Source organism: Camellia sinensis, chromosome 13, assembly GCF_055761805.1.
Source record: "Camellia sinensis isolate YWXY chromosome 13, ASM5576180v1, whole genome shotgun sequence".
Lineage (NCBI taxonomy): Eukaryota > Viridiplantae > Streptophyta > Magnoliopsida > Ericales > Theaceae > Camellia > Camellia sinensis.
Genome location: NC_138973.1, coordinates 64,027,344 through 64,044,218, shown reverse-complemented (window position 1 = coordinate 64,044,218; position 16,875 = coordinate 64,027,344). Strand labels below are relative to the sequence as shown.

Genomic DNA, 16,875 nt, shown 5'->3' with positions numbered 1-16,875 from the left:
ATTTATGAGAGAAAAAGTGAAATAATTATGAGTTGATGTGATATTTTGTCTTATTTGCTATTTTAGCCTATTTTGTCCTTTTTGTGAATTTTAGTCCAAAAAGCCAAAAAATAGCCTTTGCCAAAGGTACTTTAAGTTTCCACAACCACAATTAAATTGGATTATTTCGAGAGATGACAAACTATTTTCACGTAATCAAATGTTCTAGGGCTTGCCAATAACCAAATTTAACAGAATAATCCCCAAACTTAGTGTGGCTCCATATTTGTCTATTAGGCAAAGACATAACAAGAATATGAATACCTTGAACATGTTTAATACAAAATTCTAGAAAGAACAACCCTAATAGATTCAATCGCCAACAATTATTCTATTTGTCAATGAAATGCGATACAGATAGAAAAGAGAAATGTCGAGACAGGCCTTGCCCAATCAGCAAATTATTTATGGAAGGAATCCATTGATCCTCTAAAGGATTAATTTGTTCCACATTTCCGACCACCCACACCCTAAGAAAAAAACAAATCTTTACCCCATAAAATACTCCGCCAAATGCATTAGAACATGGTTTAACCTTTTCGAACCCCTTCTTGCTACAATACTTACCCATCAGGACTCTAGAAAGTAGAGAATCAATATTAGACAAAATCCACCAAGCTTGTTTAGATAACAAAGTTTGGTTTAGACAGTCAAGATCGCTAAAACCAAGACCTCCCCAACAAAGAGGCATACTGACCTTATCCTAACATTGCTAACAAAACCCCTAACCATTAGAAGATCCCCAAAAAAATTTCTGAATGATTGAAGATAATTTGTCTAAAGCATATTGAGGAATCTTAAAAAAGGAAAACGAGTATATGGGAATAGTTTGGAGAACATGTCTAACCAAAGTACTTGGCCCTTCCATATTGAGAAAAGTACACTTCTAGATTTGAAATTTGTTCTGAATTTTGTTTATCAATGCCCGGAAAACCTCAGATTTTTTAGTGCTTGTAAAATCCGAAGTTGCCCCCAAATAAAAACCTAGCTTACTTACATGACGAATCTTAAAGATATTGTCCAGAAGTTGTACATTAGGACTGACAAACAACTCGGACTTATGATAATTAATTTTCAAACCTGACGCATCACAAAATGATTGTAAAAACCAATGAAGACACCAAGTCTCCTCCAGGAAAAAATTCATAAAAATAAAAATATCGTCAACAAAAAGTAAATGGGATACTGGAGGTGAATTCTAACTAACTGAAATGCCCCGACAAATATTGTTTGCAACCAAATGAGCAAAGCAAAACCTTCGGACAGGACTTGCATAACTAGGAGAAATAAATACAGGGAAAGGGGATCACCTTGACGCAAAAAAAAATGAGACTTATGACCATTCACCAAAATAGAGAAAGAGACCGTTCGGACACGTTGATTAAGCAATTGAACCCATTTCTCCGAAAACCCCAAATTTCTAAGTACATGTTCCAGAAAGGTCCAACTAACCATTTTATATGTGTGATAACCCTACCCCGTATTATATTTTAATTCCTTAATTATACATGTGATTATGTGTTTGATGTGTGAGAAATCTAGAAATCCCCTAGATATTAATTTGTGATTATGTAACAATTTTAAGCAGTATATAACAATCCCAATCAAACAATCAAGACAAATCAACACAACGATTTTAACGTGGAAAGACCACAATTGGACACCTCCAACTGTGATTGAAAAACCACGGGCAACAGCCACAAAACAATCCACTAAGAAAATTTAAAGGAATTACACAGGTATACTCTCAATTACCTAGAGAATCCACGCCTAATTGAACCAATCTCTATGTGCCTCTTCCAACCCCGTCTTCACCTCGGAATTGTCTTTACGATGAGCCACTTCAGAATCCACCGAAGCTTCAAGCTCGAATTCTTCAGAATCCACCGAAGAACAACTCTCTCTCTCTTGTGTATAACAAACAAAACCTTTGATGTACTCTCTTTAAACCATGAGTTGAATACTCAATAAAACATCAAAAAAAACTAACAAAATATCCCCAGATATAAACCTTAAGAACCAAAAAGAAGATCTGGATGAATTAAATAGTTTTGGGAGAAAACCAACTATTTATAGAAAATCCAAAAGTAATCCTAGTTTTGGAAGAAATCCAATTACTTATAGGAATCCAAAAGTAATCATAGTTTTGGAAGAAAATCAACTTCTTAAAGAAATCCTTGTCAAACGGGATTGCCAATAATAAAACCTAACAATCTCCCCCTTTGGCAATGCCGTGACAAAACACACCTAACAAATAAAATCCTAAACACCCCAACCCATTACAGCCAACAAAAATAAATTTCTTTCTCAAGGTCATGATCTGCAAAACAGCTATTAGTGCCACAATCTCCAAAACAACTATTAGTCCCACAAGAGTATAAGAAAAAACAATAAACATAGGACAAGATTATCTTGAAACATGAGATGGAAAACATGAATAGATGAAAACTAAGACTCGTGAAAAACAACTCTCAAACAACAAAAGCAAGATCATAAACCAACAATAAAAGCAAGATTATAAACCAACCAAAGTCAAGATGAACCAAACTCCCCCTCACTAAAAGCAACCACAAACATTGAAAACATTGAACAAGAAGAAAAAAACAACAAAAATAATATGGTGGAACAATCCAGAAATTTCAGATTAGTACCTTAAAACACACAAGACTATCCAAAAAGCACCATTACAAGAAAACACAATGTGCACAATCTATAGAAGATTCCCCATGAAAGAAACTGATGCATTATGTGAACAGCATAGATCCCATGAGAAAAGTGTGTGTGTGACTCTTGGAGTTCGACAAACACTAGATTCAATCCTAGTAGTGATCTGAAAGTTGAATCTCTGGCAAGAGAATCTAAGCACAACTACGGAAAGTCAAACCACTAGGAATCAAGGGGTATTTGGTGAGTAAAGGCGGAGGCTCCCTCTCAATCAATAAATCTTTTTTTTTTTTTCACACACTTTTTCTTTTCTTTCTTTTGCACATTTTTTTTCTTTTCTTTCTTGTGCACAGTTTTTTTTTTTTTTTTCTTTTGCACACTCATTGGCGGCTGACACGCTCAAGAGTATGGAAACCGAACCAGAGAAGCATGGATATAATAAGGATGGCCTGGTTGGTGACTCTGAGGTAGCCTTTTCCTCATGGTTGGACTACAAAGAATAGAGGGGAAAATCGTGGAGAGGCAAAAAGATGGAAGGTGGTTAAGAAACTCAACATCACCCATGATATGCTAGTATAGGTCAATTCCTCTAGAAACGCAAAAGATCAATGACAGAAGTCCATAGAGAAAAAATAATCACTAAGGCGGAAGACTCCAAAATTTGCTAATCCAAGAGTGTGTACAGAATGAGACATACTAATCAAAAACACACACTCCAAAACGAGTAATGACCACAGAAAGCACACATATATTAACATATAATGGATATTCTTATCAAATCCAATATGCACCAAGGACCACTCAAAAATTTCAAGCTTGCAAAACCATACTAAGAAAATCTTTTTGGGATTTTTTTTTCTTTTTTTTTTTCAAAAATAAAGCAAGACAAAAAAAAATGAACAAGCACACATTTTTTTTTCATTAAAAACAACACACGAAAACCCAAAAGCTAAAACAAATAAACAAATTAACACAAGTCAAGTTTTCTCACCCAAACTGCTTTAGTACGAACAAAGTTGTGAGAATTGCAGTTCTTGGGTGGTGTCTTGACGTTGTGGTTCCTTTCCCCTACAATAGGAACCCGTCTCGACATGGTTTCCAACTTTCTATTCCTAGGTCTAGGCAAATACATTTTCCCATGCAACTTATAACAATAAGGGCGAATATGACCATGCATACCACAATGATGACAAATAAAAACAGGGTGTACCTTCTTTTCTTTTACTTTACTAACTCTAGGAAGTTTGAGAAGTCCATCCTTACGTTGAATTTTTTGTTCTCCCTTTCCTTGAGTTCTTGTATCATGAGATGTGGAAGCACTCTGTTTTTGCTGCTCTTTCTTACCACAAAAGCCAATGCCACTCTTGTCAGAACAGATTTGTTGAGATCCAATGATATTGTCCAAAGTCTTTGATCCTTTGTTCCAAAAACCAATGGTAACCATGGCACACTTGAGTTCTTCCTCTTTCTTGATCATTAGTTCTTCCAAAGCAACTTGTGACATCTCGAGAGATTCAATATTTTCTTCATACATGGCATGGGCTTGCAGTAGCTCATTCCTCTTTGTCTCACAAGTCAACAGTTTTGCACAAAGAACTTGTCGATCATCAGCTACCTTGATGGCATTAATCCTGGCCTCGGAAATCTCCTCCTTAAGTTTGACATTCTCACTTTCACATGCTTTGAGTTTCTTTGTGAGTTTGTCATTCAATTTGAATAAGTTAAGAGACTCCTTATACAACTTTTCATAAGCTTGCTCAACCGCTTCATGATCACTCTCCGAGAATTCATCATCAGTGATATTCTCAATTGACCTCTTTGGAGAATCTGTTTGTCCTTCAGCTTCAGAAGCCGCCATGAAAGCAAGGAATTGTTTATGTCTCTCTTCGCCTTGATCTTCATTGTCACTTTCATCTTCATCAGATTCAGATTCATCATCCCAAGTGATGGCAAGGGCTTTCTTCTTCTTCAAATGAGTGGGGCATTCTTGAGCAAAATGGCCAAATACTTGGCATTCATAGCATTGAAGTCTTTCAGAGTTCCCTTGTATCTTTCCTTTTTCCTTCTTGGGTATAGAATTAATTTTGAATTTATCTTTGCCTTTAGATTTATGAGTATGAGTAGATTCCAAAAGATTAGGATTCTTTTTCAATAAAGATTTTTTAAATTGTTTAACAAAAGCAACCATAATCTTGGAATCTATCTCATAATCCTCATCAGAATCCTCTCTAACATTATGAGCGCTACTAAACGCAATATCTTTTTGTTTCTTTTTGAATTTCCTGTGTGCCTCATAAGTTTGGAGATTTCCAACCAACTGATCCAGCTTGAGGTTGTCAACATCTTGAGCCTCCTCAATAGCCGTAACTTTTGGTTGGAACCGATCGGGCAAGGATCTCAAAATTTTTCCCACAACTTTGGATTCTGGTATTTTTTCACCTAAATTGAAGCTGGAATTTACAATGTCACTCAATTTCGTATAAAATTCATCAAAGGTCTCACTATCTTTCATTGAAAGGTTTTCGAAATTAGATGTGAGCCTTTGAAGTTTTGAGCGTTTCACAGAATGAGTGCCCTCATGAACAGTTTGTAAGATATCCCAAGCCTCTTTTGCGACTTCACAATTACAAATATGACTAAACTCTTCAGGTGTGACAGCGCAAAAGAGAGAATTGATAACTTTACTATTCCAGCTACTATTTTGATAATCAGTCGTGTCCCACTTATCAATTGGTTTGGGGAAAGTTACTCCATCAACAGTAATTGTTGGTTCAGTCCACCCATTCATGATGGATTGCCAAACTTTTTCATCAATAGATTTTAAAAAAGATCTCATCCGAGCTTTCCAAAAAGAATAATTGGATCCGTCAAGTAGTGGTGGTCGAACCATAGAATTTCTCTTACGAATTGAATCCATTATCACAAATCAAACAAGATCTGGCTCAAAAGTTTTAAAAAAAAAACGAGCAACCCGCTCTGATACCAATTGAGAAATCTAGAAATCCCCTAGATATTAATTTGTGATTATGTAACAATTTTAAGCAGTATATAACAATCCCAATCAAACAATCAAGACAAATCAACACAACGATTTTAACGTGGAAAGACCACAATTAGACACCTCCAACTGTGATTAAAAAACCACGGGCAACAGCCACAAAACAATCCACTAAGAAAATTTAAAGGAATTACACAGGTGTACTCTCAATTACCTAGCGAATCCACGCCTAATTGAACCAACCTCTATGTGCCTCTTCCAACCCCGTCTTCACCTCAGAATTGTCTTTACGATGAGCCACTTCAGAATCCACTGAAGCTTCAGGCTCGAATTCTTCAGAATCCACCGAAGAACAACTCTCTCTCTTGTGTATAACAAACAAAACCTTTGATGTACTCTCTTTAAACCATGAGTTGAATACTCAATAAAACATCAAAGAAAACTAACAAAATATCCCCAGATATAAACCTTAAGAACCAAAAAGAAGATCTGGAGGAATTAAATAGTTTTGGGAGAAAACCAACTATTTATAGAAAATCCAAAAGTAATCCTAGTTTTGGAAGAAATCCAATTACTTAGAGGAATCCAAAAGTAATCCTAGTTTTGGAAGAAAGTCAACTTCTTAAAGAAATACTTGTCAAACGGGATTGCCAATAATAAAACCTAACAATGTGAAATTGCATGTTTAATTGAGTGATTTTAGGAGCAGGTTGGGTCATGACAATATGCCTTATTCGTATCCAACTTCAGATAAAAAAAAAGTCTTTTTGACTTTTTTCTATTGTTGAATAAATTCAATGTGTTCATGTGCTAAAAACACATTATCTGCAATAAGATGACCCCTCACAAAAGCATTTTGATGTGGTGAAATCAAATTAGACAACACCTCACACAAACAATTAGCTAGCACTTTTGTCCCAAGTTTGTAAATCACATTGCAAAGACTAATCAGTCGAAAATCATTTACCGTTAGCGGGTTTTTCTTTTTAGGGACGAGACATATAACAGTTTGATTAAATTCTTTTAAAAGAAACCTAGAATTTAAAAAAGTAAGAACAACCTCAATCACCTTTCCTCTCACTACTTTCCAAAACTTTTGATAAAATCCAGCAATAAACCCATCAGGGATTGGGGCCTTTGATTTACCCATTTGAAAAAGTGCTTTTGTGACCTCTGAACCAAGAAAAGGTTTATCAAGCAAAGATTTGCGGTTAGCAGAAAAATGATAGCTAACAACATTCAACACATCAAAATTAACATCACTTGAATCAGAGCATTGGTCTGCAGCTAATGTTGATGCATTACTAGCTTGAAACAAATTGATAAAAAATGTTGTACGAATTGTTGCTGAATTTGTTCCTAAGTTGTTATGATAGATCCATCTTCTAGTTGTAAACAAGCAATTTTATTTCGTTGCTTCTGCCATGTTGCCATCCTATGGAAAAATTTATTATTTCTATCTCCATTTACTAGCCATCGCTATTTCGGCCTTTAAGTCTAATACAATTCTTGTTTTTGTAACAAATCATCTAACTTTCCCCTTAATTCCCAATCAGATTGTATGTCTCCCTCATGTAGGGCAAGTTCGAGGTGAACAGTGATAAAGAGAGTGATTAGAGAGGCAAAACTATGTTAATGATCCAACAAAGTTGGAATGGTTGGAGAAATGAGTCGACAAAGATCTGGCAAAGTTAGAGAATGAGTAGTTGGATGTTCTTCTTTTTCACAAGGACAATATTTGCTAACCAAGTTGGGTATTATATGGGCTCAATGAACTTAGCCTTCTGTAACTTCTCTATGTCTTTCTTAATCTTTGTTTCATGATCAGGATGGTATTTTCTAGCATGCTACTTTACTGGTTTGGAGTTAGGAAATGTGTCAAGGTGATGGGCGGCAAGAGATGGTTCAAGTCCAGGCATCTCATTAAATGTCCAAGCGAAGACATCACTATATTGCTTTATCAGTGCTACTAACTCTGCCTTAGCTGCTGGAACCATTGTATTGCTGATAAACACAAGCTTGCTCTGCCCTGGTAAGTCACTGAGGTTGACCTCAGTAAGTACCTCCTGTTGTGGCTTAGGCCTATCTTTCGTGCACTATGGAGCTGTTTTAGGTGTCTTAACCAACCCTTCTTGAGACTCTTCGCGGGGTCACCACGGTATACTGGTATTTTCGGGCATGCTATCAACTCCAACCAATAAGCTTTAGGGTCTGCTATCAACCCCTAGTTAATGAGCTTCGGGACCTGCTATCAATGTTGAACTAATGATGACTTTGGGGGCTTGCTATCAGCCATAGGCTAGTAATGCCTTGGAACTTGCTATCAGTTACAAGCATTAGCCTCTACTTGTGGAGGGGAAGCTTCTCCCCAAGGCTGTTATCACCTTGGTGGGGTGTTCCCTCTACAAGTTAGTTGTAGCGATTATAATTGCTGCGATGGCTGTTTCCCGTGGTAAGTTCAGATGGCGGCGCCGACAATACTAGAGATGGTGGTGCTGATAGAGTACCTCCGCAACTTGGCCGTTGCAAGTGCTGCCTCTGCAACTTTGTTGCTCCGATTTTCTCTTTCCCTCAGCAACTTCAAATACTTGAGATGGCAACACCGGCAATAGTAGGAATGGCGGTGCTGAGACGAAATACCTCAGCAACTTGATCGCTGCAAGTGTTGTCTCCGCAACTTGACTTAGACATTTTTCTTCATGAAGTTTGTTCGGACCCTTGGCGGATCAGACCTGCTCCGACCCACTATTGACCCACTTCCCTTAGGCTTTGGCCCATGCTTCTTTAATCATTCTTGGTCGCCTAACAGAGACAACCTCCACACTTAGGTCCATACTTAATTTTGACTTTAATTTTTGACCCTCTACACCTCCACTCATAAATGCTATTGAATACATTGAAGCTTTTTCCGTATATCCACAATTTGCCCTTACACACTTTGGGACGATACACTACTCCAATTTCGCAAGTGATTCATAACATACTTCTACTTTTGAACAACTTCATGCTGACTAGATCCTTGAGCTTGCATCATCCATGTTTTTTTTAACAATATGAGTAATATTAGCCTCCATTAACTAGACAACTTCAAACCGATGTAACCGATGTACTGGTACCCTTTGGAAGATATTGTCTAATAGAATTGGACTGTGATCTGACCACTGAATAGGTAACACTGTAAGAACCACAATTAGAAATGTATCGAACCCGTCAAATGATACCAAACATCTGTCTAACCTTTTGTAAATGATCTCGTTGCCCAAACAGTTATTACACCAAGTAAAATACACACCTTTAGGGGGCAGATCAATCAAATTATTACCAAAAATAAAATCATTGAAATCTGCAATACCTCGTACCAATGAAATGCCCTTACCCCATCTTTCCAAACTACCTCGAATTTGATTAAAATCTCCGAGGACTACAAAAGGAGCATGTAAATTATTCAAAACACCAGCCATCAATTGCCAAACTTCCTTCATGCTTGCTAGTCTCGGATGCCCATAAAATAAAACTAGAAACCAAACCATACCCCCTTGATCGGATCCTCCACTCGAAACTGAATAAATCATGGATGCCGATGAACGATTGAAATCCCAAGTCCTTATGACCGAGCCACCCATAACCCGCCACTAAGACCATGACTATCTACTCCACACCATTTTGACATCCCAAAACAACAATGTAACCTCTCAAGTGCACAACACGATACCTTCATTTCCATCACAAAAATAAAATCTGACTTATAAATCTAGGTCAATTGTCTAGCTATTTGAACTGTCAGGGGCAGTGGCGAAGCCACAGCTAGACTGGGGGGTCACGTGCCCCTGAATTTTGGAATAATTTTTTTTTTTTGTGTAAATATAAAGAAAATTTTTAAATAAAAAAATTATAAAATATTATTTAGAGTAAAATATCAATGATATTTTTAAAATTATGAGAATCATAATGTTTTTTTTTTATTGAAAATAAAGATATTACGATAAGTTATATTATTATCGATGAAAATTTCAATGTAATCGTGATATCTATCATTATTGACATGCAATTATAATTAATCTTAATAAAAATTTAGAATTTATTGAATTGTTAGGTACATTTGACATGTGAGGTTCATCCTCTATGTTTCTTTACTATTAGTTGGTGATATTATATGTCAATAATGACGTGATATTACTATTATATTGAAATTTTATTGTAATTTTGTATAAAAAATTACTTTATTGTTATATAATTTATTTTAAAACTTATGTCCATGACTTCTTTTTTTTTATATTGTCCATGATGTACTAATTACAAATAATATATATACATATATATTTATCTTTCTTGAAGCCAATCGTAAAAAATTTTATAAAATATTTTTGTAAAATTTTTTAATATTATAATTAATAAATACTCCTTCTGATTTAATTTCTTGGCTCTATCACTTGTCAGGGGTGACCCAACCCCGACAGTTCTAGCTCATAATCTTCATGGCTGTGGTGGAGGCCACCAGGAGTAAAATTCTAATTCCATCTTTGAGTGGGTGGTAGGATTAGATAGAGAAGAGAAGTCAATGCCAAGGCTGGTAAAGGTGGCAAATGGTGGTTAACAGTAAAGCTCCATCAATCAAGGGATTGTTTGGGATGACTTAAATAAGTGCACTTTTTATCTTTTTATGAAAAAATGTACAGAAAAGTAGAGAGATGATATGATGGAAAAAAGATAAAAAGATAAAAAGTATGTACTTATTTAGGGTAGCCAAACTTAACGTGTTCAAACAAAAATAATAAAATTCAAAATTAAGAATGAGGTGTTCAATAACATTTGGAGTGCGTTTAGAGGCAAAGAAAAATAAATAGAAAAACATTGAAGTGCATGTGGTTATGTATTTTGGTGTTAATAACTTTTACTCTTTTTTTTTTTTAATCCATTTGCAATTCCCTCTATAACTATCTGTATAAAGAAACGGGGCACCAAAAATTTTGTGTATGACATTAACTTTATCCAAAAAATACTTAAAATATATAATTAATTTCATAGAAAACTATGTTAATTTTTTATTATTCATTTATATGTAATTTCATATGTTCTTCCTTTGAGTTTCATTTAATTGGAGTGAAAGATATAATAACACGTAAAAATGTTATAAAGCGAAGTGAAAGAAATGAAAATTTATTTATTTATTTATATGTTTAAGTTGTAATTTTTGAGACCAAAAAAATGTAAGAAAATTGAGAAATGCAAAAACAGCTAGTTACTTTTATGAATAAAAAATCATACATGTTTTGAGAAAAGGTAAAAACCAAATTACCAATACGAGTAATTTGAAAATGAGTGAAAACGACTTGTTAGGCTGGTTGGTACAGTGAAAAAACGAAAACAACGTTGTCTTTGTTTGTTGTTTTCTTGTTGGTTTGTTCGATGCAACAAAGCAACACAAAGAGGACGACTTGATTAATTTAGTTGCTCGCATACACTCTCACAAAAATATTAACTTAATTGTGTCCAGTAAAATACCAGTTTATTAAAATTTTGTTTAAGAAGCTTAACGAGTTTCATTATTATAAACTGAGTTTATGTTTTGATTTTTTCTACACAGTTTTGAAGTCGTATAAATTTATTGAGTTTGTGAAGGGTTAAAAATTAATGATTTTTAAAATGTGTATATTTATAAGTTTAATTTATTTACATAATAAGTCAATTTTAAACAAATCAAATTAAGTGATTTGATTCCTCTTACAACTTTATTTATTGGCAAGACAATAAGAAAACTTAAAACCTTTGTTTATTGGACTAATAGTTGAGAAATCAATGTGAATTCAGTAATACTATAAACTCAAACACATCAATCTAGAAATTATCTAGAATTAACTTGTAATTTAAATTTATTTTACATATAGACTCTACATTATATAAATTTAATCTCCATTACATAATCACTCACTGAGAAAATTTTGGATGGATAAGTCTTATGTGAATTTGTTCACGTAGTGTAAACAAAACATACTCTCTCATTAGTGAATTTTATATTTTTTGTGGAACCATCTCCATTGATTTAGCTAATAAGAGAATGTATTTTGTTTCACACAGTATGTGAACAAATTCATTAAGAAACTTAGCCCCTAAATTGAAGTTGAATGATTAACAAAGAAGGATATTAATAAAATAAAATAAAAAATACAAAGAAGGTAAATGATTAAAACTCTTAAAATATTACTTTTGAATTGTTTATTTTCTATTTGTTTGGGCGGAAGCTTTTTTTTTTTTTTTTTAAAAAAATTTACATCTTTTGATATTTGATACAATAAAAAATATTTTTCGTAATCAACAACAATAAGTTTATTTGGATAGAAAACGTTTTTACTATTGCCTGGTAAAAACTTGGCCCGGCCAGGCCAGGCGCACCTGGACTCGGGCTCAGGCCAGCCCATGTCGGGCACTGCGGGCTCCAGCCAAAATTCGGGGCTGAGCCAAGCCGGTCCATGGGTTAGAAAATTAGGCCCAGGTCCAGGAGGTATTCGAGTTTTGGAAGGGGCGGTGGGCCTGGGCTCAAGCTTGGGTCGGCCTGAACATTTTTTTGTTTTTTTTTTTTGTTTTTTTACCAAAATTTTATTGTTTTCTATTAAAAATAATACTAGGCCTCGAGCAGATCGAGCCTCAGGTCGAGTTTTGAGTGGATCTTGAGCAGGCCGATGGGTTGGGTCACGAGACGGCCTAGGCAGACCGGACCCACGGGCCAAGTCAGGCTTCAAAATAACGACACAGACCCAGGATTAGGCCCAAAGTCTCGGGTTGGGCCTAGGCCTAACTAGACCTACCAGGGCTAGGCCCAATTCGAGCCACGAGTGAATTTTGGGCCACTCACGGACCGCAAGTCATTTTTACACTCCTACCTCTACCCACCCCCTTCTACCACCTCTACTTTTATTTACCCCGCCACTTCCATTCCACCACTAATACAATAATTAATATATTAGTTTCATGATTGCAACTAAACTTAAGAAGCACTTTTTAAAAAATATTTTCTTGTATTTTTTTTGTTTTTATCAAAATAAACAAAGAGTTAGGAATTAACCAATTAAGAACCAAGACCAGATATGTCAATGTAAATAAATTTAGAGGTGATATTTAAAAAGTCATTGGCATTACTCAACAAAGAAATAGCTGAATCTATTTACATCAATTTTGAAGGGACAAATATCTATATTGAAATTATACCTTTTACTCGTAAATTTTTATTAAATTTTACTATAATCCCTCCTATTTTAACTGCAACTTAGCATTAAAAATCAACCAACTGAAACACACTCCTATTGTGGGTAAATTTAGCAGTAATGTCATTAGTTTCACATGTTTTTGAAAATACTTTTCATGAAAGTTTTTCATTGTTACAAAGAGAACCAACTAAACTCAACTCGTGATACATCAATTTAATAAATTTAGAAATAATATTTTAAGAATTTTTAGCATTACTCAACAACAAATCGAATCATCAACAACATTTGTACTTACGTGTGTGTGCGGTACAATTTGAATGGTTTGAAAGTAAAATTATAAACCGAATGTGGATTGATGAATAAGCGAATTGGCAAATCACGGTTTGAGAGATTTTAAACGGATTGACAGATTGAACAATATTTTAATCAATTATCAAGTATTTACATAATATATAATACTAATTTGTATAATATTTTTCATATATATAACACAAATTAATTTTATATAATATTTTTATATTTATAACTATTAATTTATAACAAATTTCATATCTTAAATTTCTTACATTTATTTTTATTTTAATGTTTTATCAAAAATTAAAAAATATATATGTATTAACGTAAAATCTTAAATATTTTTCACTTTAATTTAGTTGACAATGTGTTAAAAAAAGCAGAACAATGTTGGATGATGATGTTACCCATGAGAATGAGGCCGAATGTGTATGAGTTGGACTTCAATTGGGTCTATTCTACAAGAGACAATCTGCCGGATCCCACTAGAGGCTGAGGATGAATCTCGGCCACAAGGGTGGTGTGCCCACCTCACCATAACCAACCATCCAATAAAACGAAAAACCAACAATCCTTTTTTTATCTTTAGTGCCAAAAACACACACACACAATCAAGTAATAAAAAGGGGAAATACCAATTCAGTCAAAGTTGAAAAAATAATTACATATCAATGGTAAACTTTATTATAAGTATTAAAATATTAAATCATAAACTTTTTTATAATTGTGTAAATATTTTTTTGAAAACACACTAATGTGTAATTTTTTTTAAAAAAGTAGTCAGCTCTATAAGTTAGATACAAGTAGTTGCCTTATTCAGTATCCATGTGAAGATTCTATGAACAAATGTGTTATGAATCGAATCTGTCATCCCACCAACAAGAATTTTTTTATGACCCAAAAAAGTGTGATTTTTGAGTATAATATTTTTTATAAAAAAAAAAAATGTAGTTATTAGGTTCAAATAAGAAATAAATTTTCATGTTTGACTATTTATTAAAAAAAAAAGAAAAATATTATTTTTTTAACTAATTATGTCAAACTCGATTTTTTTTTTTTTTTTGGTTTGGTTTGCTTAAAATAACCACATCTAATCAATAAAATAACTTTTGAAGAATACATGGATCATTTTAGCCTCAAAAAGGACCGCCCTTTTGGTAAGGGCTGCATATTTGATAAGAATAATGTGGTCAGTTATTCTAAAAAATAAAAATAAATAAATAAAGAAGTTAAAAAAGGCCCACTAATTAAGAAATGTACTCGAAAAAAATGAAATAAGTTTTGTTGTGCTTTATCACTAAAAATTAATTTTATTTATCATACAAAGTAATTATATTTATTATTGAATTTTATCTTAATTGTCGTATACTTTGATAAAATACTTATAACTAGAACTACCACTTCTCATTACACGATATGATCATCCTTATTAATTTGTTTTGGCTACCATACCCAAAGCCACAAGTTTTGAAACAACAAGGAACGGCCTAGACTTTACATTGACAGCAAATATCCTCAATCCGATGCTAAACATACCCATCTAAGCAAATCATAGATAACAATTACTAATAGAATAACTCGTTCAACAAAAAAAAAAAAAAAAAAAAACTACTAAACGAATAAAATTGTTACCATATTTTTAAACGGGGAATGAGTTTAAACCCTTTTCACCACCATCATTATTGTTATTGTTGTTATACTTGCAAAGCATCTTGGACTTGAGCACATTGCCATAGAGATAAAATCCCGGTGTGACCATGATTTGAACCATGATTGGGACCAATTTCGGAGCTTTATCATTACCGCCGCCACTACCATTCATGTCTTCCATGTAAACCTCATCAAAAATCACACCCTTGTCCACTCTAAAGATGGTCAAGCTCGGGTGAACCGAGTTAGCCAAGTGGTGCACCAACCACACACCCTTGGCTGCACCGAAAAAGTCCCTCAACAGCTGCTCAGGCCACACATGGTCCCAACCCAACATAGCCACAATCTCACTCATCTTCCGGTCACAAAACATACTGAACTCTTCACTGAAATGTCTAGTGCCTTTGCTCAAAACTCCATCCCATGTCAGACCCTGCAACCGATTGAACGATGCGAAATTGGCTTCGCAACGTTCTATCGGATTCAGAATTTGACTAGGGACACTTTTCTGAAACCCAATAGACTCGAAATCTTCGTAGAAAGCTTTGTTGAGCAGAGCTTCGAGGTAGAGAATCAAAGCTCTTGGGTTTTTGGAGAGAGAGAGATTGATATCGTAAGGTTGGAGGAGTAATGAGATTCGATCGAGGACTTTGGTAGTGCGCATTTGTCGCAGATGAATCGTGAGCGAACGACTCAAGAGTCGAACGCGAGACTGAGCTTCGGAGACCGAATCCATGAAGTGTTGGATCAAATTTTCACGATTCGTATGGTTGTTTGTGCACATTTCGAGTCCAGAATTCAAATTATGACAGTAGATCTTGAGATTGTTTAGCTTCTCCTCGAGTTCGGCCATGGAAGACTTGAGTCTCGAAGCTTCTAAAAGAGCTTCGTCTCGCTTTCTCGTCGCTTGAATGAGCTTCTGCGAAAGCTCCGCCGCAGCACTCTTCCACTGCTCCTCCTCCGGCGGCGGAATCCTAGGGCTCTTCTTCGTCAGAGAACAGAGAATGGATTTGAATAGGCCGTTAGGGCTCGAACTTGAGTGCCGCCTTGTGACGCCATTGTTGTCCAGAGGAACCACCGAGATCTTCTCGCGGTGGCTCGGCCGGCACTTGTAGCAGGAGACCCCATCGTCGCCGCCGTGGGAGAATTCCTGCCGCCGTCTCCGGCTGGAGGGTTGGTGGAGCGGAGTTGGGTGGTGCTTCGATTCCGCCTCAGCTTTGTTCGTATACCTACTTGAAGGTGCTTTGAAATCGCTACATTCTTCGAATTCTTCATCCTCGCATTCTTGAATCTGCACCCACGATAAAAACTATTATCAATGTAGATATGTATTTGTATATACAGAGATATAAATGTATGTGTTGATGGTAGTACTTACAGGGGTGAAGTGGGGAAGGTGGTGAGGAGGGGAGAGAGGGAGTTTGGAGGAAGAAGAGGTGGTCATGGTGTTCATTATCTCTTACCAAATTGTTTATAGATTTTATATATATATATATATATATATATATATAATAAAGTAAATTCAGTAGATGAATCATTAGTGGATGAAAAATATTATTAGAGTGTGTACGATAGGTATTGTAAGGTCTGAATGTCCTATATTGGAAATGGAATGAGAGTTATTGAATTATAAAAGTAAAAATTTACAACCTTATACAAACCTTTTCTTATGTGGTGAGATTTCTAGTAGAATTCCTCAGCTAAGGCCTCGTTTGGGAACATGTTAATTTAGTAATTTTTTGGTTATTTGGCTAAAAAAGTAGGTAAAAAAAACTTATATGTTTGGGATGACTTTTTGGCTAATTACGAAAAGATGTGCAAAAAGTAGAGAGAAAAGAGAATCTTTGACTTTTTTGTATGAGTTGTTGGCTTTTTGGCTAAAAAGGTAACTTTTTGGCTTTTTGACTAAAAAGGTAAGTCCCCAAACGGGGCCTAAGCGTGTTTAGGCTGGAGTAGTTTTGGGATGGATGACCTACTGGAAAAAACAAATCTGTGCAGCGCGTGGCTCAAAGTGGACAATATCGATGG

General features: G+C 35.0%; 1 protein-coding gene across 1 annotated transcript; it reads right to left on the bottom strand.

Annotated features, from left to right (window-relative positions):
• Positions 1–14,579: 14,579 nt before the first annotated feature.
• On the bottom strand, positions 14,580–16,371 carry LOC114262042 (IRK-interacting protein). The gene is made up of 2 exons (XM_028202380.2): positions 16,226–16,371; positions 14,580–16,138 (listed from the first exon to the last, which is right to left on the bottom strand). Exons 1-2 carry the CDS (start codon positions 16,298–16,300, stop codon positions 14,837–14,839), a joined length of 1,377 nt encoding a protein of 458 aa, XP_028058181.2. The 5' UTR covers positions 16,301–16,371; the 3' UTR covers positions 14,580–14,836.
• Between the last annotated feature and the right edge of the window lie 504 nt (positions 16,372–16,875).